The sequence below is a fragment of the Neofelis nebulosa genome, chromosome 2, assembly GCF_028018385.1.
Source record: "Neofelis nebulosa isolate mNeoNeb1 chromosome 2, mNeoNeb1.pri, whole genome shotgun sequence".
NCBI lineage: Eukaryota > Metazoa > Chordata > Mammalia > Carnivora > Felidae > Neofelis > Neofelis nebulosa.
Genome location: NC_080783.1, coordinates 185,572,077 through 185,598,478, shown reverse-complemented (window position 1 = coordinate 185,598,478; position 26,402 = coordinate 185,572,077). Strand labels below are relative to the sequence as shown.

The 26,402-nt window shown below is 43.5% G+C and overlaps 1 protein-coding gene across 2 annotated transcripts in view; it reads left to right on the top strand.

The window, feature by feature from the left end:
* The first annotated feature begins 7,936 nt into the window (after positions 1-7,936).
* The window catches only part of RAD54L (RAD54 like), a 25,648-nt gene continuing 7,182 nt past the window's right edge, over positions 7,937-26,402 (top strand). The window contains exons 1-9 of one of the 2 annotated variants that reach the window (XM_058717546.1): positions 7,937-8,737; positions 8,843-8,929; positions 10,181-10,300; positions 15,908-15,968; positions 16,690-16,825; positions 17,272-17,341; positions 17,441-17,729; positions 17,934-18,058; positions 23,387-23,537. In XM_058717546.1, coding sequence (XP_058573529.1) covers positions 8,735-8,737; positions 8,843-8,929; positions 10,181-10,300; positions 15,908-15,968; positions 16,690-16,825; positions 17,272-17,341; positions 17,441-17,729; positions 17,934-18,058; positions 23,387-23,537 — 1,042 coding nt within the window. In that variant the 5' untranslated portion in view covers positions 7,937-8,734. Of the gene's footprint in view, positions 8,738-8,842; positions 8,930-10,180; positions 10,301-15,907; positions 15,969-16,689; positions 16,826-17,271; positions 17,342-17,440; positions 17,730-17,933; positions 18,059-23,386; positions 23,538-26,402 lie in introns of those variants that run through there. The other variant, XM_058717547.1, reaches the window with a different exon arrangement.

Here is a 26,402-nt window from a genome sequence, read left to right as displayed (position 1 = left end):
ACTGGGGGAGGGGCAGAGAGAACGGAGAGAGGATCCCAAGCGGGCTCTGCACTGTCAGCTTGGAGCCTGATGCAGGGATTGAACTCACAAACCATGAGATCCTAAGCCAAAATCCAGAGTCAGACACTTAACTGACTGAGCCACCCAGGCACCCCTTGGGGAGGTTTTTATTAACTGACTTGTGAGTCACATTTCCTGTTTCTTTATATGTTTACTATTTTTTGTTGGATGCTGGGCACTAGGAATGATATGTTTTAGAATTCTGAATTCTGTTATGTTCCTTTGAAGAATGGTTTTTGTTTTATCAGGAAGCTAACGTGGCTAGACTTTGACTCCAAATTTTGTCTCCAGCAGTGGACAAAAGCTGAAATCCTCACCCCGTCTGAAATGTTGAGAGAATTAAAAACATTTGACAGACATGAAGTGAGCAAATGCTGATGGAAAGGTGGCACTGATAGACTTGCTTGACACAGGATTGCAAGAAACCTTCAATTTGTAAAAAACCCAGTATTTACCAAGTGCAGTAAAGTGTAGCTCAATAAAATGAGGTATGCCTATGTAGTTGGAGACTTTAATACCATTCTCTAACAGAACTAGACAGAAAATGGGCAAAAATATTAGAAATAATAATATTGTCAACTAACAGGATCTAATGGACATGGCATAACAATCCACCAAACAACATTGAAATATACGTTATTTTAGGGGCACACACTGAACATATACCAAGACATGTCCTGGGCCATAAAACAAATTTCAATAACAAAAAAAAATTGAAATCATATTGAGTGTATTCTCTAGTCATGGTGGAATCACTAGAAATCAGTAACAGATAACAAAATTTATTAATACTTGGAACTAAACACATTTCTAAATAATCTATTGGCCAAAGAGGAAGTTTCAAGGAAAAAAATATATTGAATGGAATGAAAATGAAAATACAAAATATCAAAATTTGTGGGACACGGCTACAGCAGTGTGGAGAGGGAAAGTTATGGCATACATTAAAATGTTTTTTAAGTAGGCTCCATGCCCAATGTGGGGCTTGAACTCGTGATCCCTAGATCAAGAGTCACATGCTTTACTGCCTGAGCCATCCAGGTACTCCTGGATACATTAGAAAAGAGGAAAAGTCTCAAATCAATACACTTCTACCTCAAGCATCTAGAAAAAGAAGAGCAAAATAACCCAATGAAGGCAGAAGTAAGAAATAATAAAGACAAGAACAGAAAACAGTATAGTTGAAAACTGATTAACAGGTCTTAATTTATAAAGGTGACTGATAATACAGAGAAGTCAATGCCACTAAAAGAAAAGTTTAATGTTACTATTCATAATTCCCATAGAACAAGAAGCACAGCTCATCATTTAGGACCATGGGGGGAAGCACCAGTGTCAATCAGAGGCAGAAAGGAGCAAAGGGAAGGAATAGGCCATAGTCTTCACTGGAGTTTCCATGGAAATGTAGGGCACGTTGGGGTAAATAGTTAAGGATTGGTTAATTTGAATAATTCTGGTGGGCTCTAGGGCATAAGAGCTGCCTCTGGTTGTCTGGTACCTGGCCCCAGTTGATTTAGGGTAGGGCAAATATTGGTTTGATGTGTGGTTAAATAAAGGAAGTGGTTGGGGGTATAGACTTGGGATTACGGTTTGTAATATGATTTTCACATGCCTGTGAAAGCTGGATTGCAGAGGCGATGTAAACTTTGGTCATTAGTTTGGCCCTGTGATTAAAGGGTGCCAAAAAAACAAATGCAGAATCTAAGTAAACACAGAACAAAAACAGAAATAGAGAAAATCAATTAAACAAAGAGTTGGTTCTTTGAAAAGATCAATAAAATTGATAAATCTCCAGCAAGACTTATGAAGAACAAAAAGAGAAGACACAAATTAATAATATTAGGGATGAAACAGGGAATATCACTATACACCCTGTAGACATAAAAAACACAGTAAGGGTATACCACAAACAACTCTACACACATAAAGTCAACAACTTAAACAAAATGGACCAATTCCTCGAAAAATACAAACTACCACAATTTATTCAATGTGAAATAGAGAATTTGAATAGTCCCTGGTGCGCCTGGGTGGTTCAGTTGGTTGAGCATCCAACTTCGGCTCAGGTCATGATTTCACAGTCCGTGGGTTCAAGCTCCCCATTGGGCTTTGCACTGATAGTACAGAGCCTGCTTCAGAATCTCTGTGTCCCTCTCTCTCTGCTCTTCCCCTGCTCATGCTCTCTCTCTCTCTCTCTCAAAAATAAACATTAAAAAAATTAATTGAGTAATCCAATAACTATTAAGGAAATTTAGTTCATAACTTAAAAACTCGCGTAAAAGAAATCCCCAGGTACAGATGGTTTCACTAAAGAATTCCACCAAACATTTAAAGAAGAATTAACACCAATTCTACACAATTTCTTCTACAAAATAGAAGAGAAGGGAACAGTTCTCAATTCATTTTATAAAGTTAGTATTACCCTTATACCAAAACCAGACAAAAACAGTACAAAAAAAGACACACCACAGACTCATATCCTTCATGAATATAGATGTAAAAGTCCTTAAGAAAATATTAGCAAATAGAATTCAATAATATATAAAAAGAATTTTACATTATGACAGAATTGATTTCAGGGATGCAAGTCCAGTTCAATATTCGAAAATCACCATATTAACAGTTTAAAAAGAAAAATCACGATTGTATTAATTAACACAGAAAAAGAACTTGACAAAGTTCAAAAGCCATTCATTATAAAACCTCAAATAGGAATAGAGGGGTACTTTTCAACTTGTTAAAAAGCATCAACAAAAACATAATGGTCAAAGATTGTTTTAAGTTGGGAACAAGACAAGGATGTCTTCTTTGACCACTCTTACTCAACATGGTGCTGGAAGTTCTAAGCCAGTGCAATAAGGCCAGAAAAGGAACTAAAAGGCATACACACTAGAAAGAGAAATAAAACTGTCCCTGTGTGTAGATGACAAGATTGTCCATGTGAAAATCCCAAGGAATCTACAAAAAACCTAGAACAAGTAAGTTCATCAAGGTCACAGAATATAAAATAAACACAAAAAACCAACTGCATTTTGGGGCACCTGGCTGGCTCAACTGGTAGAGAATGCAACTCTTGATCTTGGGGTTGTGAGTTTGAGCCCCACATTGGGTGTAGAGATTACTTTTAAAAAAGTTAGGGTGCCTGGGTGGTTCAATTGGTTGAGTGTCCAACTCTGGATCTCAGCTCAGGTCTTGATCTCAGAGTCATGAGTTTAAAGCCCATGCTGGGCATGGAACCTACTTAAAAAAAAAAAGAAAAAAGTCAATATACTAGCTATGCCCACATAGCTACTGAAAATAAAAATATAATATTGTTTACAATTAAGAGAAAAAAGAAAGAAATACTTAGGTGTAAATGTGAAAAAACATGTACAAGGTGTGTGTATACTGAAAATGACACAATGCTGATGAATGAAAAAAAGAACATCTGTATAAACGGAGAGATATACCTTGTTCGTGGATTAGTAGCTTCAACCCAGTAAAGATGTCAATTCTCCACAAACTGATACATGGATTTAATTAAATTCCTATCAAAATCATAGCAAGATTTTTTTGTAAACATTGACAAGACTATTTTCAAATTTATATGGAAAGGCAAAGGAACTAGAATAGCCGACATAGCTTTGAAAAAGAAAATAAAATGAGAGGAAGAAATCTACTCAGTTTCAATACTTACATACACCTACAGTAATGAAGACTGTGAAGGGGTACCTGGGTGGCTTAGTCAGTTGAGCGTCCGACTTCGGCTCAGGTCATGATCTTGCACTTGGTGAGTTTGAGCCCTGTGTCAGGCTCTGTGTTGACAGCTTGGAGCCTGGAGCCTGCTTCAGATTATGTGTCTCCCTCTCTGTCTGCCCCTCCCCCGCTCATACTCTGTCTCTCAAAAATGAATAAACGTTAAAAAAAAAATTAAAGGGGCGCCTGGGTGGCGCAGTCGGTTAAGCGTCCGACTTCAGCCAGGTCACGATCTCGCGGTCCATGAGTTCGAGCCCCGCGTCAGGCTCTGGGCTGATGGCTCGGAGCCTGGAGCCTGTTTCCGCTTCTGTGTCTCCCTCTCTCTCTGCCCCTCCCCCGTTCATGCTCTGTCTCTCTCTGTCCCAAAAATAAATAAAAAATGTTGAAAAAAAAAAAAATTAAAAAAAAAAAAAGACTGTACAGTGTTGGTGGAGGGTTAGACACATAGATCAATGGAATGGAATAAAGATCCCAGAAACATACCACACAAATATCCACAATTGATTTGTGGCAAAGGGGCAAAAGCAACTCAGTGGAGGAAAGATAGACTTTTCTTTTTTTTTAATTTTTAAATGTTTATTATTTTTGAGAGACAGAGAGCAAGCAGGGAAGGGGCAGAGAAAGAGGGAGACATAGAATCGGAAGCAGGCTCCATCCAGGCTCTGAGCTGCCAGCACAGAGCCCGATGTGCCCCAGACTTTTCTTTCTTTAAAAAAAAAAAGGGGGGCGCCTGGGTGGCTCAGTCGGTTAAGCAGCCGACTTCGGCTCAGGTCATGATTTCACGGTCCGTGAGTTCGAGCCTCGCTTCGAGCTCTGTGCTGACAGATCAGAGCATGGAGCCTGTTTCAGATTCTGTGTCTCCCTCTCTCTGACCCTCCCCTGTTCATGCTCTGTCTCTCTCTCTCAAAAATAAATAAACGTTGGGGCGCCTGGGTAGCTCAGTCGGTTAAGCGTCCGACTTCGGCTCGGGTCATGATCTTGCAGTCTGTGAGTTCGAGCCCCGCGTCGGGCTCTGTGCTGACAGCTCAGAGCCTGGAGCCTGCTTCACATTCTGTGTCTCCCTCTCTCTCTGCCCCCTCCCTGCTCATGCTGTGTCTCTCTCTGTCTCAAAAATAAATAAACATTAAAAAAAAATAATAATAAATAAATAAATAAATAAACGTTAAAAAAATTAATTAATTAAAAAAATGTTTTTTAATGCTTATTTATTTTTGAGAGAGATAGAGCGCGAGCAGGGGAGGGCAGAGAGAGAGGGAGACATAGAATCCGAAGCAGGTTCCGGGCTCTGAGCCATGTGCACAGAGCCCAACATGGGGCCTGAACACACGAATCACGAGACATGATCAGAGCTGAAGTCAGATGCTTAACCGACTGAACCACCCAGGCACCCCAAGACAGACTTTTTAACAAATGGTTATTGAAGTAAATTTCTAGGCCCAAGTTGGAGCCAATCCTGCCCAGGGTGCCAGATCAGCAAACAGAAACTTAGATAACTTTCATGTCCCTGTAAATGCTCTGCTTGACCAGAAACACAGTACATCCACTCAGCCAATCTCTAAACACCAAGCCAACTCTGGGCTCTATACTTATTTCCTTGTTCCTTCCCACCCCAAATAAGTTTCACTATGTTACCCCAGCCAATCAGATATTTTATATTTTTCTCTTCCTTGTTCTTTAGTCTTTATCCTATAAATGCTTCCTGCCTTCTGTCCCATTTCACAGTTCTCCAAATGGAGACTGTCCACTTCATGAAGTATTAAATTAAGTTTGTTTGTATCACCTAAATCGTCTTCTTTAATGATTTTTTTTTTTTTTAACATGGTACTGGAGCAATTGAACATCCATAGGCAAAACAGTGGATTTGTACCTAAATGTTACGTTATAAAAAAGCAATTCAAAGTGGATTACATATTTGAATGTAAAATATAAAACTATAAAACCTTTAGGAAAAACATAGGAGAAAAATCTATGGTTAGATCTAGGGTTAGACAAAATGTTCTCAGACTTAACACCAAAATCATGATCCATAAAAGGAAAAATTGATAAATTATACTGTGTCAAAGTTAAAAATGCTTGTTCTGTGATAGATTCTGTTAAGAGGATTAAAAAAAAAAAGCTACAGAATGGGAGAAAATACTTGCAAACCACATATCTGACAAAGGACTAGAACATATAAAACATGCTCAAAACACAACATTAAAAAACAAAGAATCCAATTAGAAAATGGGCAAAACATATGAGATATTTCACTGAAGAGGATATACGGATGTCAAATAAGCCCATGTAAAGATGTTCAATATTATGAGCAATTAGGGAAATGCAAATTAAAATCACAAGATATTACTTCACACCTATCAGAATCGCTAAAGTAAAAAATAATAACAGGGTGCCTGGATGGCTCAGTCGCTTAAGCCACCCACTCTTGATTTCTGTCCAGGTCATGATCTCATGGTTAGTGGGTTTAAGCCCCTCATTGGGGGTCTGTTGACAGCGTGGAACCCTCTTGGGATCTTGTCTTGAGATTCCCTTTCTCTCTCAAAATGAATAAATAAATTTAAAACAAATCAGTAAAGGGGTACCTGGGTGACCGAATCGGTTGAGCTTCCAACTCTTCCGCTGGAGTAATGATCTCTTAGTTCATGGGTTTGAACCCCAGATCTGGCTCTGTGCTAATGGTGCAGAGCCTGCTTGGGATTCTCTCTCTCTCTCCCTCTCTCTGCCCCTCTCCCATGTGCATGCGTTCCCTCTCAAAATAAATAAATAAACTTTAAAAAATCAGTGAGTAAAACATTATTGCCCTCCACCGCCCAAATAGTAAAATTATCATCAGAGGCAGATTTACCATCAAGCTAAAGGTAAGCTTAGACCCTTAGACTCCTGTCTGCATAGCCTCTGGGAGTGCTGGAAGTTACTAGAGATTTGTAACCAGTGTTCTAACTAGGAAGAAACCAGACTGCAACAGGAAGCATTTCTAATTGCCTAAAGAGGTTTCAGAAGAAAGGGACCCACATTTCCAAGATTCCATAATTGGGTATTTTTTCCTTTATTCTCAGTAAATATTAATATGTGTACCTAATTTTAACGTGTGCCTAATTTTAGAGGGTCTCAACAAGTACTTACAAAAGCTTTAGGCCCCACAAAACCTGGCTCTGACCCTCCTTAGCATGGTGGCTAAGAACAATGACTCTGGAGCCACACACTACGTATGTGGCTTTAGACAAGTTACTGGTTTCTCCGCACCTGTTTTCTTCACCTATAAAATGGGGGCAATAATAAACCTATCTCATAGTAATGAGCATTAATTGAATTATATGTAAGAAGCTTGGAAGTGCTTGTAGTAAATGTTATGTATACCCTTATTATAATTAGTGAGTACCTAGGTTGTGCCTGGCACTGTGTTTTTATTTACTTTTAAAGATGTTATTTTATTTATTTTTAAAGTAGGCTCCACACCCACCCACACTCCGGGGATCGAACTGAACCCGGAGATGGAGTCTCACACTCCACCAAAAGAGACCGCCAGGCGCCCTCTGTGTTGAGTACTTTCAACACTAATTTACTTAATTCTCAGAATAAGATACAGAACATAGTATCTTCTCAGGGGAAGATACTAATAGAAAAAAAAAAAAAAGAAAGAAAAAAAAAGATACTAATAGAATGCACATTTTAGATGTGCAGAAACTGAAGTTTTGAGAGATTGAATCATTAAGTCTCTGGGATCAGGCCTGATTCCAAGAACCACACTTCCACCAACTTGATTTTGCCTAGCAAAGAAACAGCTTCCTTCAAGAAACCCCGGACCAAACAAATTACTTCCCCTGAGGGCTCTATCACTGCGGAGTAGACCTGGTGATAGGTAGTCCCGGCCGAGTGACTATCCCCATCCAGAGAGTGGGCGAGATCTGATTCCGACCCTGGACCACAACTCCAGGTCCAGCACCGGGGAAGTGCAGACACGTGCCGTCTTTCATAATACCCAGCCTTCTGCCGACAGGGGGCAACTCCTCCGCAGTCCAGTCTGATGCAAATGTCACTTTATTTGCCTGCAAGCCCCGCTTGCTCCGCCCACCTCGCCCAACTGCGCACTTCACTGTTGGCCCCGCCCGTCATCCCTAAGTCCCACCTCCTAGCAGGTCGGTTTAGTCGGCTCTCCGGAGGAGTCTCGGCCCATCGGTGACCACAGCACTAGGCCCACCCCCTTCCTGGGGCCGCGAGCGCCGAACTCCTCGAACGCAGCCAATGGGTGATGCGGCGGCAGCACCGCGGGAGGTTCGATTCACTGGGCCTGGCGCGTCCGGAGAGTCGCGGCGGCTGTTAACGCGCGCTTTGCGAAGAGGGAAGTTAAGCCGGACTCCCTGGGCCCGGATTTACTTCTGCGGCTCTTTCCAGCTCTTCCTGGGATTCCCCTCCCAAGCCTGGGTGTTTTACTTGTTCTGCCTGGACCCCTGCTCGACCTCCCCTAGTCCTGGCCTGGCTTCCGCGCTCCAGACCTGGGAAAAACCCCTCCGCACTCGAGCGCCTAGCCCTCCCCAGGCCTCAGCTTTTCACCCCAGCCCCTTTCCCCTGGCCTGTGATTACTTTTCCCCCTCAACTACTGCCTGCCATCACGTCCGCTTGGACCATTATCCCAACTCTGCCGAATCTGGCACTCCCATCTGCCTCCTCCCTCTATCCCAGACTTTTGCTCACCTTTCCTTGGATACTTCCTCTTTGGCCTGCTCTCCCGCCTTGGCTAACTGGCGACCGACACTCTCACAGTTTGGGCTCAAACTCCAGCCCCTGGCTGGATTCCCTCCATCCACACGCCCTCTTTAATTAGCTCATGCTTTCAATAATACAGCAGCCCGCTTTAATCCGCCCTGCTTCTGCATTCTCAGCTGTTGGGTGCCTTTGATATTTGGCTGATGGGTACTTGACATTTTATGATCCTGAGTCCAGGATGGTAAGTATGGGCATAAGGGAGACTGTGGGGAGCCTTGTGTCTGGGTCTAGTGGACTCAGGCTGCAGGATCTCTGGAGATGCTCAGTTTGCATTTTCCCCTTACAGAGGAAGAGCTTAGCTCCTAGCCAGTTGGCCAAGAGAAAACCGGAAGGCAGACCTGGTGATGAGGAAGATTGGCAGCCTAGGACAGTGGTGAGTACTCTACCCCACAGGGGTATAGGACAGGTGGGATGCAGGACTCTTTGGACAGAAAGGAATCCTGGACTTGGTTTCTGGGGTTACACGGAATGAAGCTGGTCACCTCCAGAAACCTCTTCGGTAAACTTTTAATGAGTGCTTACTTTGCATCATGAGGCATTGAACAAGATAAAATCTTTGTTCTCAAGGTGCTTACTAAAAGCTAACATAGCCTCAATTTTTCTGATAGAAAAGGATATTTCAAAGCCAAAGAGTTGGGCTTGGGTTGGGCCTTTTGGCTTCCTTGGGGGAAAAAATGGCTCCCCATTAGCAACTAGCTGCCTGCTTTTTTTTCCTCTTTGTCCCCTGCCCAATATCACAGAATAGTAGAATACTATAGGGCCTGCCTTAGGGTCCTGAGCTCACTTGGGCTTAGATCAGAGGAGTGGTGCCCTTCTGGTCCCTCCTAATACTCAAGTACAGTTTGATTTTGGTCTGGGTCCTGTGCTCTGTTGCCTGCTTTTGAGGCTTTCTGGGGTTGGCTGTGGGCAGGACCTATATAAATAAAAATCAACAGGATAATGTAGCATGTATTTCAGAGATAGAGAGGAGTTAAAGAAGGGCTTGGCCACTGGAACTTTGGAGGAAGGGATTAGCTAAGGAAGGTCTAGAAGACAATTTTGGGCAGGGGCTGTATGTGAGAGGGGAAGAGACCCGGTGTTTGTTTCAGGTGTGTCTCGTAGGATCATTGAAAGTTCAAGTACTTTTGGCAAGCTGCTACAGGCTTGCCTGATAGTTCCATGGGGTCTTGCTCTGTAGTTGCACCATTGCTGGTGTGTAGGAGGCTCCTCTACCTGTGAGGGACAAGGCTGCCCCTTGTTACTCACATGGGTCTCAGACTTGAATTTGGGGCGGCACTTCGTTGCAGCTGGGTCATAAATGTTTGCGGCTGGTTGCTACTAAAAAATGCTTTCAGTGCTAGTGTCCTCACTGCCTTGGTGTGGGCTGACTGGCTCACTTCATTCACTTCATCCAGTACCCTTCTTCAGATTGGACAAATTCTGTAACGTCATTAACCTAAGGTTTTCTCACCTGCTAAATGAGTATAATAAATATTTATCATAGGATTACTGTGAAGATGATACACGATAATACATGTAAAGAGTTTAGCACAGTGCCTGGCATTTAATAAGTGTGTTAAATGTAGTTGTCATTTTGGTAAACTCTGTGGTCTTCCAGATTTCACCTTTCCCAATACTCTTCTAGACTCCCAAGAAACAGAAATCCAACAGTGGGACCCAGAGCAAAGAGTGTTTCCTGTCGCCTTTTCGGAAACCTTTGACTCAACTAACGAATCGACCACCCAGTCTGGACAGTAGTCAACATGTAAGTCAGAATTGCTACCTGCTGGTAAATGTGTGTGCCCTGTGGGGGCACCTTTCTTGCTTTGTCTAGGGAGGCTTCTACTGTGGGTCCACCCACAGCCTCGAGGGCCTGGAAGAGTCCTGGCCTCTTGCCTTCTGAGATATGTTCCTGACTTGGAATCTCCCCTTGTTTAGAGCTATTTGGGCACCAGATCTCAGGTGGCTCAGATTCCTGAGGAAAGGGAAGGCCATGGCAGGGTATTGGAACCACGATCCCCATGCCAGCTCAGTCTCTCACTCAGCCTAACTTACAGGTTTCACGTGTTTCCTATAGTAAAATCAAATGTAATCTTTACTATGACAGGTTCTGGACATTATCTCATGTAACTCATTTTTTAAGATGAGGAAACAGTCTCAGAGGGATTAAATAATGTGTCCCAAATTACAATTGCAGAGTAGTCAGAGCTGCTTAGTTTCACCAAAGCTTTTTCCACCAAACTTTCTGAGGACTGTTGTATTGAGCTCTGGCCTGGACCTCCAAAAATGTTTGGAATTTCTTAAGTGAATAAGTAATAAAGGTGTCTTTTATTATTCATAAAAAACCCTTTCAGCTACACCTGAGTTTATGTTAATGAGATTTCATTTGTAAAGTGCCTAACCTTGATGGCTGCTTGCTAAGGGAACCAACCCACCAGTGGCCAATGTTTAATCAGTCATGCCTATGTAATGAAGCCTCCATAAAACCCCAAACGGTCATGGTTTGGAGAGCTTACGAATAGGTGAACAGGAACTCATCCATGTGCCAGGAAGTGGCACATCCCAAACTCCAGAGGGACAGAAGCTCCTGTGTGCAGGACCCTTCCAGACCTTGCTCTATATCTTCTGGCTGTTCATATCCTTTATTTTATTAAAAACATTTTTTTTAACGTTTGCTTATTTTTGAGAGAGTGTGCTCACACGAGCCGTGGAGGGGCAGAGAGAGAGAGAGGGAGACACAGAATCCAAAGCAGGCTCCAGGCTCTGAGCTGTCAGCACAGAGCTCGTCTCGGGGCTCAAACTCACGAACTGAACCATGAGACCATGACCTGAGCGGAAGTTGGATGCTTAACCAACTGAGCCACCCAGACGCCCCTGTTCATGTCCTTTAATAGCCTTTGTGATAAACTGGTAATCTAATGGGTAAACTTAGTTCCTGAGTTCTGTGAGCCACTCTAGAAAATGAATTAAACTCCAGGAGGGGGCTGGGACCCTCTGATCTAGAGCTTGTTGGTCAGAAGCACAGGGAGCAACCTGGGTTTCGGATTGGTGTCTAAAGTGGTGGGGAGAGGCAGGCTTGTGAGACTGAGCCCTAACGTGTGGGATCTGATGCTATCTCCAGGTAGGTAGTGTCAGAAATGAGTTAAATTATAGGACACCCAGGTGGTGCTGAATAATTTCTTGTATATAGAAAACACATCTGGTGTCAAGTGAAGTACTGTGGTAGAATGGGGGAGACATACAGGAGTGTGTTTTTCCTTTACAGGGACGTTTTGGAGGAAAAATGGGAATATATAGTGGACATTAGTTATTTGTGCGTTCAGCAAACATTTTAAAACATATGCATATAACATGTGAGATAAAAAAACACCTGTGAACCCGCCATCCTGCACTAAAACATCAAAGTCATAATCCCTTTTCCCATCCTGAGAGGTAACCCCTATCCTGAATTATCTTCATCATCCCTTGCTTTTGTGATAGTTATGTGTATATAATTCACTAAATAATACATTGTTTAATGGTTTACTGAGCCGTTAAAAATGGTGTGTAGTTCTCTGGGACTTTTTTTTTTTTTCTTTTAATTTTTAAAAATTTTTAAATATTTTTTTTTAATTTAGATTCAAGTTAGTTAACGTATAGTATTGGTTTCAGGAGTAGAATTTAGTGATTCATCACTTACATGCAACACCCAGTGCTCGTCCCAAAAAGTGCCCTCTTTAATGCCCATCACCCATTTAGTCCATCCCCCCACCCAGCACCCAGCCAGCAACCCTCAGTTCTCTAGTTTTAACAGTCTCTTACGGTTTGCCTCCCTGTCTGTTTTAATCTTATTTTTCCTTCTCTTCCTATGGGACTCTTCATTCAGGATTCATTCAAGTTGTCCTATGTAAGCATATGACATAAGTGCAGGTGTAGTGGGAGTATACAACAGGCGTCTAACCACCTGGAGGTTGGTGAAGACTTGAATCTGAGGGGTAGGACGATTAGGTTGAGTCCTCAAGGATATGAGGAGTCAGCCAGGTGAAGAGAGTGGGGAGTGTTCTAGGTGTGTTCTAAAGGCAAAAGTGCCTCAGGCCCAGAAAAATCTTACAGTGCAGCCCTGGGGATGAGCACTTAGATGTGATGTGTTTTGAAGTCTGATAGGATATCTAGGTTTGGGGATAGTTGCAAGTATAGGTAGGTGTGGAGCCTAAGAGGAAGCTGGGGACTGGGAATAGATTTGGGATCCTTAGCATAGAGATGATACTTGACACCTCCAAAGTGTATTGGAGTGTCACAGTGAGTGTGCATTCAGGAGCTGAGAGACAAACCCTGAGCCCTGAGAAACACTGACTTTTAAGGGGGTTAAGCAGAGAAAGAAGAGCTTATTAGGGGGCTGAGCATGAGGTTTTAGGTCCTGACCTAGAGGTCAGAATAGTAGGAGAGTGGTGTCATGGAATTCAAAGGCAGAGAATATTTGAGAAGAAGGAGTGGCCAGCTTTGTCTTCTACCAACATAAGGATAGGGACATGTCCACTGGAATTAAGGTCATGTAGGCCATTGGTGATCTTGGCCAGTCATTTCAGAGGAGTAGAAATGGCAGAAGATACGAAGAGTGGAAGATTAGAAAAGGGAGGCAGACAATTTGTAGCAGTTTGAAAGGGAGGAGATAAGAGGTCAAAGGAATTTTTGTTTTTAAGATAGTTAAGCATGTTTTGAACGCTGGTGGGAAAGTGGTAGTAGAGAGGGAGAGGCTGAGATACAGGAAAGATCTAGCAGAACTGATTGAGTGAATCTCTCTGGAAGAGGGAAGCTTTGACCTTGGTGGGAAGGAGGGATACTCTTCCTCTTCTATCAGAAGGAAGGGATGGTGTGAATTTTCAGTAACTAAATAAAGTGAGAGCATGCTCTCTCCCCTGCCTCTGTCAGTCTTACCAGACCAGATTTTCTGAAGCAGGCCATTGCAAGTCTTACAGGCTGTACCCTCGTGTTTTTGGCCAGGGATGCTCATGCTAGGGATGCTCATGCTAGTTGTACAAACTTGCAGTTCTCCCTGCGGACTCTATGGTTACTGGGTTTTATTGAAAGTCTTGCTTTTCAAATCTGTGCATAAGTTTTTGGCTACCCTGAGCCTCAAATCTAGCCTTCTGTATTGAACATATTGAAAAGAAGATTTCAGTTTTTTGGGGGTGCCTGGCTGGCCCAGTCAGTGGAGTGTGAGAATCTTAATATTGGGGTTGTAGTTTCATGCCCCACATTGGGACATTGAGTGTAGAGATTACTTTTAAAAAATCTTTTTTATTTCATGTCATGTCATGTCATGTCATGTCATGTCATGTCATTTCTTCTTAGGGGGAGGTGCAAGTGAGTGAGGGGCAGAAAGAGAGAATCCCACAAGGGGCAGAGAGAGGGAGAGAAGCAGGGCTTGTGCTCACCCAAAGTGGGGCTCATGCTCACCCGAAGCGGGGCTTGAGCTCACCCATTGTGGGACTTAAAAAAATTCTTAGAGGAGTCTGGGTGGCTCAGTTGGTTAAGCATCTAACTTCGACTCAGGTCATGATCTCGCAGTTTGTGGGTTCAAGCCCCATGTTAGGTTCGGTGCTGACAGCTCAGAGCCTAGAGCCTGCTTTGGATTCTGTGTCTCTCCTCTCTCTGCCCCTCCCCTGCTTGCACTCTGGCTCTCAAAAATAAATGTAAAAAAAAATAAATAATTTTTAAAAAATCTTTGAAAAAATTCAGTTTTAGAATTGAAGCTAAATTAGAAAGGAAAGTAGAGTCCATCTCCTTTCTTTTCCTCTCCTTTGAAGAGTAACTTTTTGATAGCATTGTTCATATATGTTTCTCATTATCATTGCTATTCATAATTATAATAAGCATAGTCAATATGCTTATTATAGTCAATAAAAGATTTTATTCAGCTGCAAAGAAATATGCAATTAACAGAGAATTTGGGCCTTCCTCCAACCTTCCCTTGTCATGTTATTTAATGTGATGAAGTTCAGTTCTCCACATTCTTTTTCTATCTTCCAGTAGATTGTCAAATGTGTTCATTACATTTTTCCTATTTAAAGTACACTGAGTTTCTAGAAATTTATGATCAGTATAGCAGTGGGTCAGAATAAAAAGGTAAAAAATTTCAGGGCAAGACAGGTGTGCTTTTTTCCCTATTAAACCTTTTTGTTTGAGGGGAGTATTTTTCATTATTTCTTTTTCCACTAATGTATTACCCATTAAAACTACTGTGAGGGGTTCTGTTTTTTCTCTTTGCTATCTTGGGTTTTAGCTCTTGCTTTGTTGAGGTTCACAGGCCATTGTAATTCCCCAGAGGGCTCAGGGACATTACACACACACACACACACACACACACACACACCCACACACACACACACACACACACACACACACACACACACCCACCCACCCCAGAACTTTAATGGGAGTTGTCAGAGTTGGCTCAGGGGCTGGTGCTATGGACTCCCCTACCTTCTCTCCTGCCCCAGCCTGACGTGGGTCTTGAACTCATGAACTGTGAGATCACCACCTCAGCCTAAACCAAGAGTTGGATGCTTAACCAACTGAGCCACCCAGGCACCCCTCTGGTATTTTCTCCTTAAGGTGCTGCACCCTAGGGAATATTTAATTGTCCTCACTGACATGGCCTTTCATGAGCGAATGGGTCTAAGCCTTGTGGTTGATTGAGGTTGGTTACTTGCCAGTGGCACTCTCCTCTCCCTGAGTATTTGTGGAATCTTATGTAAAGTCTCAAAGATGAAAGCTGTTGTATAAAACCTAATAACCTAATAAGGAACACATGTCCTTATGTTTTTTTTTTTCTTTTAAGTTTTTATTTATTTTAAGAGAGAGCACATGCATGTAATCTGGGTAGAGACAGACAGAAAATCCCAAGCAGGCCCTGTGCTGACCAGGGGTAGGGTGGGGTGGGGGAGCTCAGTCTTATGGACCATGAGATCATGACTTGAGCCGAAATCCAGAGTCGGACGCTTAGGTGCTCAGGTGCCTAGGTGGCTCAGTTGGTTAAGCTTCAGACTTCAGCTTAGGTCATGATCTCCTGGTCCTTGAGTTCCAGCCTGCATCAGGCTCTCTGCTGACAACTCAGAGCCTGGAGCCTGCTTTGGATTCTGTGTCTCTCTCTCTGCCCTTTCCCCATGTGCACTGTCTCTCAAAATAAATAAGCATTAAAAAAGTCAGACGCTTAACTAACTGAGCCACCCATATGCCCCTCCTTATGTTCTAAATGCATCTGAGTGAGATGTAATCAAAATATAATACTCTGAATGTATTTATTATCTTTAAATTTTAGACTGCATTTGTAGAAATATTATCCCCAAACCTCACCAATCAGTCCTGAATCCCTGTTTCTTTTTCTTTTTAGGAAGCCTTTATTCGAAGCATTTTGTCAAAACCTTTTAAAATTCCCATTCCAAATTATCAAGGTAAAAATAGAGACTTTTCTATCTTTTGAATCAATCATGTGCAAATGTATGATGAAATGAATAGAGGAAAACCTCTCCTTCTGTAATACATGCTTACTTTGGAATTGAAGATGCCAGCCCAGTGGTGTCTGTGTATGGAATGGCTACAGAGGCTTGCATGAAGGCTGTATTTGATAGTTTGAGCAAGGGCTGCCACACCTGACTGCCCCTCATCTCCTTGGTGGGGATGTGCCTGTGCTCAGGAATCTCCTGGTGGGCCCAGGTGGTTGACGGGCCCAGGCTTCATTCAGTCTGAGTAATTTCAGTAGCATCTTGTGTCTGAGGTTGGCTGTGTCTGAGACCTGGGTTCTACAGCGTTTTCCCTGACCTTTGTAGAGCATATTATTGTGCTAAAACTGGGACTGGAGAGGGAGGAGGCCAACTTTCAAGAGCCCTCCATCTTGAAAGGCCCTTTGGGTTCCACACCTTTCTAGGATTGACTTGAGATGAACAAGACCCAACCCTCCAGAAGTTTATAGTTAAATGGAAGAAACAAAATGGGGAAAAACTGATCTGAAGCAGGTTGGGATAATGGTTAGGTAGAGGTGCCCCGCTGGGTTTGGAGAGGTTCTGGGAGAGAGAAGGTCATATGCAAGCTTAAAGGTCATATGAAAGATAGGTATTTAAGCTAGGCGTGCTGATCTCAATATAGAGCCCCAGGTGACAGATTGTTGGTTTCTAGGTCCTCTGGGCTCTCGTGCATTGGGCCTCAAAAGGGCTGGGGTCCGCCGGGCCCTCCATGACCCCTTGGAAGAAGGTGCCTTGGTTCTGTATGAGCCTCCCCCTCTGAGCGCCCACGACCAGCTGAAGCTTGACAAGTATGTGCATTGGTATTTCTTGAACAGGTTTGGTTTTCTGTTAAGTGCACATACCTGGGAGGGCAGAGGGAATTTTGGTGTGACTTTTTTTTTTTTTCCCCCTTGGGATTGGCATGCTTTCAGAGTGCTGTCATGACCACTGCATCATCTAGAGAGTGGGTAGGTGGGGAAGGAGAGTGTGTGGGGAAGAGCTTGTGGGCATGTCCAGTTGGTGGGGGTTCCTCACCCTTCCTGCCAAGCTTGCTCAAGGGAGCAGGAGGGATTGATGAGCCCTCTCCTCACCTTCTAACTCCTGGAGCAAAATTTTGCTATGGTTTGATTATCAGGCTAAGAAGGTCTTCTCTTAGGCAGCTGCCTCTGGCCTCTGGATCAGCAGGACACAACTTCCTGAGGGTGTGGCCTTGCACATGTCTGAGCACTATATTTTCTTTGCTGTGTTTTCTCAGGGAAAAACTCCCTGTCCATGTGGTTGTTGATCCCATTCTCAGTAAGGTCTTACGGCCCCATCAGAGAGAGGTAAGGGGAGCTGGGGTAAAGAGGTATGGGATGGGAGGCTGTCATCCCTGGGGCTGCAGCAGTGTGGATCAAAGTGGCCTGAATGCTGTTGTTCCCCAGGGAGTAAAGTTTCTGTGGGAGTGTGTCACCAGTCGGCGCATCCCTGGCAGCCACGGCTGTATCATGGCTGATGAGATGGGTCTGGGCAAGACGCTGCAGTGCATCACGTTGATGTGGACGCTTTTGCGCCAGAGTCCAGAGTGCAAACCGGAAATTGACAAGGCAGTGGTGGTGTCACCCTCCAGCCTAGTGAAGAACTGGTACAATGAAGTTGGGAAATGGCTTGCAGGGAGGATCCAACCTCTGGCCATTGATGGAGGCTCTAAGGACGAGATAGACCAAAAACTGGGTATGGAGCCTAACTCTTCCATAGAGCTTGCTCGCTTCTTGTGTGTATGCTCACTGATGGCCAGCAGGTTGAGGGCACTGAGGGGGTGGAAGAGAATTCCATGGAAAATAATTGAAGTAGTTTCAGGCTAAATTAAAGAACCGTGAAACTTTTTTTGTTTAAGGTATTCTAAGATTTGTTCCCTTGACCTGTTTTCTGTTGTAGAAGGATTCATGAACCAGCGTGGAGCCCGAGTGCCTTCTCCCATCCTTATCATTTCCTATGAGACATTCCGCCTTCATGTTGGAATCCTTCAGAAAGGGAATGTTGGACTGGTCATCTGTGATGAGGTACTTGCCTCTCAGCAGTCTGGGTGGTAGGAGGAAGTGTTGAAATCTCCTAATAACTGCCATCCAAAGGCTGTGCCAGTCACCAGGGAATATTAAGGACAGAGCTTGTTGCCTTAGAGGACGCAAGTGCGAGGGAGAGCCTTTGATACCAGCCTGCCAAAAGGGATTAAGCAGTGCTTGGAACTTGAGGAGGGTGAGGTACTGTGGGCTGTTTGATTGCTTCCAGTCAGTATTCTTAGACTGAAGAAGGACTTTGAAGGATGAGAGAGATTTGGATAGGTGGAGACAGACTGTGTAGTGTTTAAGGGAACAGGTTCTGGAGTCAGACTAGTTTTGTTTGTTTGTTTGTTTTTTAATATTTATTTTTGAGAGAGAGAGAGACATGGAGTGTGAGTGGGGGGAGGGGCAGAGAGAGAGAGGGAGACACAGAATCTGAAGTGGGCTCCAGACTCTGAGGGGTCAGCACAGAGCCTGATGTGGGGCTCCAGCCCACAAGCTGTGAGATCATGACCTGAGCCAAAGTCAGACACTTAACCGGCTGAGCCATCCAGGCACCCCAAGAGTCAGACTTGTTTTCAAATTCTAGCTCTTCTGCTTACCAGTAAAATGACATCGGACAAGTTACTTAACCACCCGAGCCTTTATTTTCACATCAGTAAAATGGGCTTATAATATTTGTTTCATGGGTTATTGTGAGGGTTAAATGAGGTAAATGAGGGAAAGGTCTTACCAAGTGCCTGGTATGTCCTAAGACTTTGGTAAAGGTCATAGAACTCTGTTTTTTATTCTAGGCTGGGGGAATGCATATGAACAGAAGCACAGAGGTAGGAAAGTCCAGTGTGGACAGTCCATACACCTTACACCAGTCCATATTGACTCGCTGGGACAGAGGGAAATATGGCAGTAGTTACTTACTAGCCTTTTCCACCACTATGCATGAATGGTGGTAATGATGCTACTACTTAGAAAGGAATGAGGGTGGTGGGAGCTTCCCAGTATAAAGAATTTTCCAGGGGCACCTGGGTAGCTCATTCAGTTAAGAGTCCAACTCTTGGTTTCCGCTCAGGTCATGATCTCATGGTTTGTGGGTTTGAGCCCCACGTTGGGCTCTGCGCTGACAGTGCAGAGCCTGCTTAAGATTCTCTCTCTCCCTCTCTCTGCCCCTCGCCCCTGCTCGCGCTTTCAAGGTCTCTCTCAAAATAAACTTAAAATATGAATTTTCCAGGTTTTCAGGGTGCTTGGCTACCCTGAGGCTGCTACCATTATTTGTACCTCTTGGGAAGAATTAAGGCCACCTTGCACACCCCTGGGTCTTTAGTGGAGATGTGGCTGAAAGACTTGGCCCCCATTTGTCAACTGATTGGGAAGCTTGACTGTGCTCTGGGAATTGTAGGTTATTAGCTCAGTATCCGAGGGACTTTTGGGACAGGACAGAGAAGAAAGGCTTACTTTTGGGATGCCATGCTTGCTACTTATAAGCTCTTTCCCAATTAGGCTTTTTCCTTAATAAAGAGTTAGTCATTGTTGGGCAAGTGTGCCAACTTCTGATACCTTGATGGGCTGTTCTTGTAAGAGTAAAGGATATAGGAGGTTGAGGTAGGGTATATGTGTGATAAACCCTATGAAGCTCAGGGTCCTAGCCCATCTGGATTTTATTCTGCTCTGTAGTGTTTCTTTTCTTTCTCATTCTCTCTTGTTTTCTGAGCTGACTCTGCAGGGCAGAAGGGACCAGGCTGCTGCTTGTCACACTTAGCATCCTGGCCTGCCTTTTTACTCATCTACCTTTTATTTGTCAGCAGTTTGTCAATTGTCAGAGACCTGAGGAAGCCAGTCCTGGAAGACTGCCTACTCTAGGAGGAGTTTGTCGTGTTCATACCCACAACTTCCTTCTAGCTGATGGGTCTTTCTGGAACACAGAAGTGCTGCGTAATAACTCTGTGTACAAAATCTTTGATCCCTCACAGTAACCTGAGCTAGGCAGGGCAAGTCAGAAGACATGGGGTCAGCCTTGGTGTTGCCACTTGTAAGCACAATGCAGAAGAGACTGCTCAGAGACTCAATGACTTCTGTACAGTGGATGGCACAGGGTATACCTGAAAGGGACACGATCCTGATCAAGAGAGATCTATGGAAGCATTTTGGAAAGTGTATGAATAGGTGAGGGATCGACATCATTGTCATCTCCGTTTTGGAGGTTAGGAGTGCAGTGACTTGCCTAGGGTTTCCCCTGTGAGGACCTAGTGAGCTGGGACTTGAATTCAGGCCTGGGGTTTTAAGACCGGGCTCTTATCCCTTACTGCCTTGGATATAATCCAAAATGTGGTATAGGAAGCTTGGCTTAGGTATGGAAAGACTGGCCCTTTTGTCTTTAAAAAGGATAAACGGAGAACTCTGCCAGAATAGAAATTCAGCAGCAGCTTATTAATAAGAGCTCTGACAGCTTTTCATCTGGCCAAATATTTGATTTGCTGAGATGCCAGAGTTTGGGTCTTATTTTTATTATTTTTTTAAAATTTTATTTTTAAGCAATCTCTAACACGGGAGCTCAAACTGAGGACTCTGAGATCAAGAAGAGTAGCATACTCTTCCGACTGAGCCAGCCAGGCAACCCAGAGAGTTTGGGTTTTAAATCTGTGGGTGATGGTAGGAGGAGCTGGGTCTGGAGCTGGGGTGTTCCCATAGGGAGCTGGTATTGGCTTTCACTTCCACAGAGACCCACAGGGATAGTGTGTCAGCCCAGTTCATTTGTTGGATTATTTATTAAGTGCCTGTCATGCATCAGGCCCTGGGAATCCCATTGATATCTGCCCTCAGGGAGCTTCAGTTTAGAGGGACCCAATTGTTGACCCCTATTTCCCTAGGGTATTTTTTGGGTTTTTCTGTTTGTTAAAAAAAATTTTTTTTTAATGTTTATTTTTGAGAGAGAGAGAGACAGAGCACAAGCAGGAGAAGGGCAGAGAGAGAGGGAGACAAGAATCCAACGCAGGCTCCAGGCTCTGAGCTGTCAGCACAGAGCCCTACGTGGGTCTTGAACTCAAGAACCGCAAGATCATGACATAAGCCAAAGTTTAACGTTTAACTGACTGAGCCACCCAGGTGCCCTTCCCTGGGGTCTTTTGGGGAATTTCCTCACAAGCTTCAAGTTTTATTTCCCTCTTTGACTCCAAAGTCTCAGCCTTCTGTTTTCAGGACTAGTGCTTGGAGTCTCTAATCATTTTTTATTTTTTTGTTTGTTTTGGATGTCTTAAAAATTATTTTAATTGAAATGTAATTGACATGACATTGTATTAGTCTTAGGTATACAACATCCAGTCATTTTTTTTTTTTTTTTAACGTTTATTTTTATTTTTGAGATAGAGAGACGGAGCATGAATGGGGGAGGGTCAGAGAGAGGGAGACACAGAATCCGAAACAGGCTCCAGGCTCTGAGCTGTCAGCACAGAGCCCGACGCGGGGCTCGAACTCACGGACCGCGAGATCATGACCTGAGCCGAAGTCGGCCGCTTAACCGACTAAGCCACCCAGGCGCCCCCATCCAGTCGTTTTTAAAGATTTAAAATTCTATGTCTAATTCTTCTTTAATAGCAACGTTGGTTATTCTTTCATTTAACAAACATTTACTGAGCAGTTCTCTGTGGGGGACTCTGTCATGTACACCAAGTTATATAAAGGCAAATCTGACATGGTCTCTGTTTTAAGAAGTTCCTGTCTAGGTGAGGAGATTGAGTACATACAGTAGAGTATGATTAGTACTCTGTGTAGCAGTAGACGAGAGGCAGAGTAGTACAGTGCCCAGATTTTGGAATCACACAGACCTGAGTTCAAATCCTAGTTCTGCTACTTCCTTAAAAAATTTTTTTTTAATGTTTATTCATTTTTGAAAGACAGAGAGCACAAGCAGGGGTGAGGCAGAGAGGGAGGGGGCACAGAATCCGAAGCAGGCTGCAGGCTCCGAGCTGCCAGCACAGAGCCCGACGTGGGGCTCGAACTTATGAACCGCGAGATCATGACCTGAGCCGAAGTCAGACACTCCACCGACTGAGCCACCCAGGCACCCCCTAGTTCTGCTACTTTTTACCAGTGTGGGATTTTGGTGTGTTCACCTTTCTGAACTTCATTTTCTCTAAAATAGGTATTACAATTCCCACTCATCTAATTGTTATCTGGATTATAGAAGAGAATATACAGGAAGTGCTGCTTATTAGTCCAGTGCCTGGCACTTGGAAAAGATTTAGTAAACAGCTATTATATACAGAGTGCCATAGGAGCATGGAAGTGGGAGACACCAACAGCTTGGGGTCAGTGAGGAGGGCTTTGCATCGGAGGTGACATTCAGGAATTTGCCTGTGGGAGAGAATTCTGGGCAGAGGAATGGCATGGGCAAAGAGACCTAAGGAACTCCAACATTAGGAGTGAGGAGGAGTTATGGCTTCCTGGACTAAGACGAGCTGTGAAGACTTGTCACAGAAGTTAGCTGGGGTCTTGCTGAGAAGTGCTAAACTAATGAGCTTGGACTTGATCCTAGACACAGGAGGGTCAGTAGAGGGTCTGTGTTTAATTTCATCGTACAAGGCTATCCAGAGGGAGCATGCTGACTTGTTTGTCCATTCTTTCATTGGTGGTTGCATTTGGGGCTGAAATGGGGACTGTGGATAGAACGGGCACAGGCTTGATCTTGCCCATGTGGTTCTTGGGGAAAGAGGGAAGATGATAGGGTCCTTTACCACTTCCTTGAAAAGGGCTTAAAAGAGAGAAGTAACAGGGTGTGTATGAAGGATGGGTGACGAATTGGGGACGAGATACAAAAGGAGGAAGAGAGGCTCTTAGGATTCTGCAGGGAGCGGGAAGGAGGAGCCTGGGCCAAGTCCAGAGGGACTTGGACTCTGACAACCCAGACATGGCCTGTAAACCAATCCAGAAAGCATCTGGCTCAGGAGGTGTTCTGGGTTGGTTTGGCTAGTGGGAAGGGAGGATTCCCTGAAAGCATGGGTCACTAATGTGGCTGAATGTCTCTGAAGAGGATAGGCAGGCTGCTAGGGCTCTGGAGGTTAGGGCAGGGAAAAGGAGGTGAGGTAATAATCCAGGGAATAGTTCTTTTATGGATGTAACACGAGTGGTCTGGAAACTGAAGGTCTATCTCTTGAACATGACATTTCTCCGTAAGCAAGAGGTAGGTTCTCATTCTTGCTGTGCCCTGCCCAGTTCCTAAGGCCCTAGAACCTGTAATGTTTGATTCCTCTTTCCTCTTTTCCTGTCTACACAAGACTTTGCTATCATTAGGGATGCCTTATCATGCCCAGGCCTAAATGAGAATTAATTTCCTTGCAGGGACACAGACTTAAGAACTCTGAGAATCAGACTTACCAGGCCCTGGACAGCTTGAACACCAGCCGGCGGGTGCTTATCTCTGGGACCCCCATCCAGAATGATCTCCTTGAGTATTTCAGCTTGGTACATTTTGTTAATTCGGGCATTCTAGGTAAGATTCCAGCCTTGTCTGCTACATTGGAGAGGAGCCTTGCCTTGGCCTTGGGAGTATAACTCTAGCTGAAGAGAGAAAGGAGAGAATGCTAGTTATAACATGTGGGTCACTAGTCACTCTTGTAGGAAGGCTTCTCTTGTCAGGGAGTAGCAAAGCCATTGGGAGACCGTGGTTCTGCTGAACAGCTCAGCAAGGACCACTGTAGCCATTTTTCCAGTACAGAGGTAGCAGGGGCTGTGCACAGTATGGTGTCACTATGAGCTGGGGGTGGAAACACTACCCCTAGGCATTTTTGCTCATTGCATTGTAGCTGCCTCATGAGAGCTTTGGCCTCAGAACAGACTGTCTTGGGCTGTTTTGTTTTGTTTTAAACTACTTTTTAGTGTACAGTTCAGTGTCCTGAAATATACTTACATTGTTGTGCAAATATCACCACCATCCATCTCCAGAACTTTTTTCATCTTTCAGAACTGAAACTCTACCCATTAAATAATAACTCCCCATGTCCCATCCTCCCTCACCTCCCAGCCTCTGGAAACCACAGGTGGACAGTTCTTGCGCTTAAATATCTATGGGAGGATGTCTTAGTGCCACCTCAACTTGCTGTTGCTCAGGAAGATGGCTTTAAGCAAGAACCAGCTAAGCAGTAGAATTTTCATGTGAACACATTTGTGTAACCACTATCAGATCAATTACTGCCACCATCTCAGCAGCACCCACTTCTAATCATTATTCTCACCTTTTCCCCCAAAAATCTCTTCTGACTCAAGATTGGTTTGTCCTATTTTTGAACTTTTGTAAATGGAATAATACAGTATTCCTTGGCATCTAGTTTCTTTTTGTTCATTATGTTTGTGAGATCAATCCATGTTGTGCAGTAGTTTGTTTTCTTGTTTGTGTATTTCATTTTCATGAATATACCAGGCTTTATCTGTTCTGTTGGACAGTTGAGTTTCCAGTTTTTTATTCTTTTGAATAATGATGTAAACATTTTTGTACATGTCTTTACCTGAGCATAGTATGCATTTCTGTTGTGTACATATGCATTCTCTGTCCTATGAGTGGAATTTCTGGGGTATGCATGTGTTTAGTTAATGTGTTATGCATGTATTCAGCTCTAGTAGATACTCTGGCTTTCTTTCCAAAGTGTGCCAGAAGTGTATGAGAATTCTAGTGTCTCTACATGAGGGGTCAGTAAATTTTTTCTTAAAGGGATAGGTAGTATTTTAGGTTTGCAGGCCTGTCTCTGTTACAACTACTCAATTCATACTGTAGTATGAAAGCAGCCATAAAGTATAAATGAATGGGCATGGTTGTGTTCTAATAAAACTTTATTTACAGAAACATGTGGCTGACCCATGGCTGTAGTTAGCTCACCTCTACTCTAGACCATGACTAATATTTATCTTAAGAAAAATTTTTTCTGCCCTCCCTGCCCTCACCATGGACTTGTCAGGGCACTGATGAGCCGAACTTCAGGGCCACATGGGGGCCAGTCTGTGATGCACTCTGAGGGGAGGGGCCTCGTGCCTGCATTGAACCCGGTGAGGGCCCTGGCGGCTGACGCGTTTGTCTCCTGTTTGTAAAGCTCAGGTGTCTCTCGAGTCGTTGCACCAGGCAAGGAGAAAAATTAAAGATTTGGGGTCCCCCCCCAATTTTTTTTTAATTTTAGTAATTCTAGTGGGTGTTTACTGATACCTTATTGTGTTTACCTGATGTTTAATAAAGTTGAATACCTTTTAATATGTTTATTGGCCATTTAGAGATCTCATATGTGAGATAACCTGCCCTTTTTATTCCTGGCCAAAAGAAAACTCTGTACCCATTAAACAAGTATTCCCTATCTCTCCTTAACCTCAAACTCTGGCAACCACCAATCTTCTTTCTATCTCTATGAATTTGTCTATTCTGGACAGTTCATATAAATGGAATTCTACAATATGTTACCTTTTGTGTTGATTTCTTTTACTTAGTATAATATTTCAGCTGCATTGTAGCACGTATCATACATGCTACTTCATCTCTTATGAGCAGCATATAGATGGGCTTTAAAAAAAAAAAAAAGCCCGGTCTGACAATTGTATGGTCTTTTAATTGGATTATTTGGTCCATTTATATATAATGTAATTAGTTATATATTTGAGTTTTAACCTATTTGGCCTTTCAAGTCTCCACTGCTTTGGTTAGCTTTCTGATCCTTTCAAACAGAAATTGCCTATAATTTGTTCAGCTTTGTTCTTGGCAGGAAGGTGGTCTGTAACAAAGCAGTCTGTCATTATTGGCAGTGGGATAATCATTCTGTTTTTTTTTTTTTTTTTTAATTAAAAATTTTAATACAGTTCTAATCAGTGTGCCAGGTTCATTTCAGCTCCTTCACTGCCAGACCTGGGGGTAGGGATTGCTTCAGTTTCTCTGCTTTTTTTTTTTTTTTTTTTTTTTTTTTGTGATGACCAAGCTGCATGAAACTTTCACCTTCACATTATCCTTATGTTTTCCTTATGTTTTCAATTTTTTTAAGAAGGAAGTTGATATAGTATTTTTTTTTGTTTTGTTTTTTGTTTATTTTTGAGAGAGTGCCAGAGGGGCAAAGAGGGAGACACGGACTCTGAAGGAGGCTCCAGGCTCTGAGCTGTCCACACAGAGTCCCATGAAGGGCTTGAACCCCTGAACCATGAGATCATGACCTGAGCTGAAGTTGGAAGCTTAACCAACTGAGCCATCCAGGCACCCTTTTTTTTTTTTTTCCCTTAAGAAAGAGAATCCCATGAGGGGCAGAGAGGGAGAGGGAGAGAGAGAGAAGCAGGGTTTGAGCTCACCCAAAGTGGCACTCGAGTTCACCTAATGTAGAACTCAAACTCACAA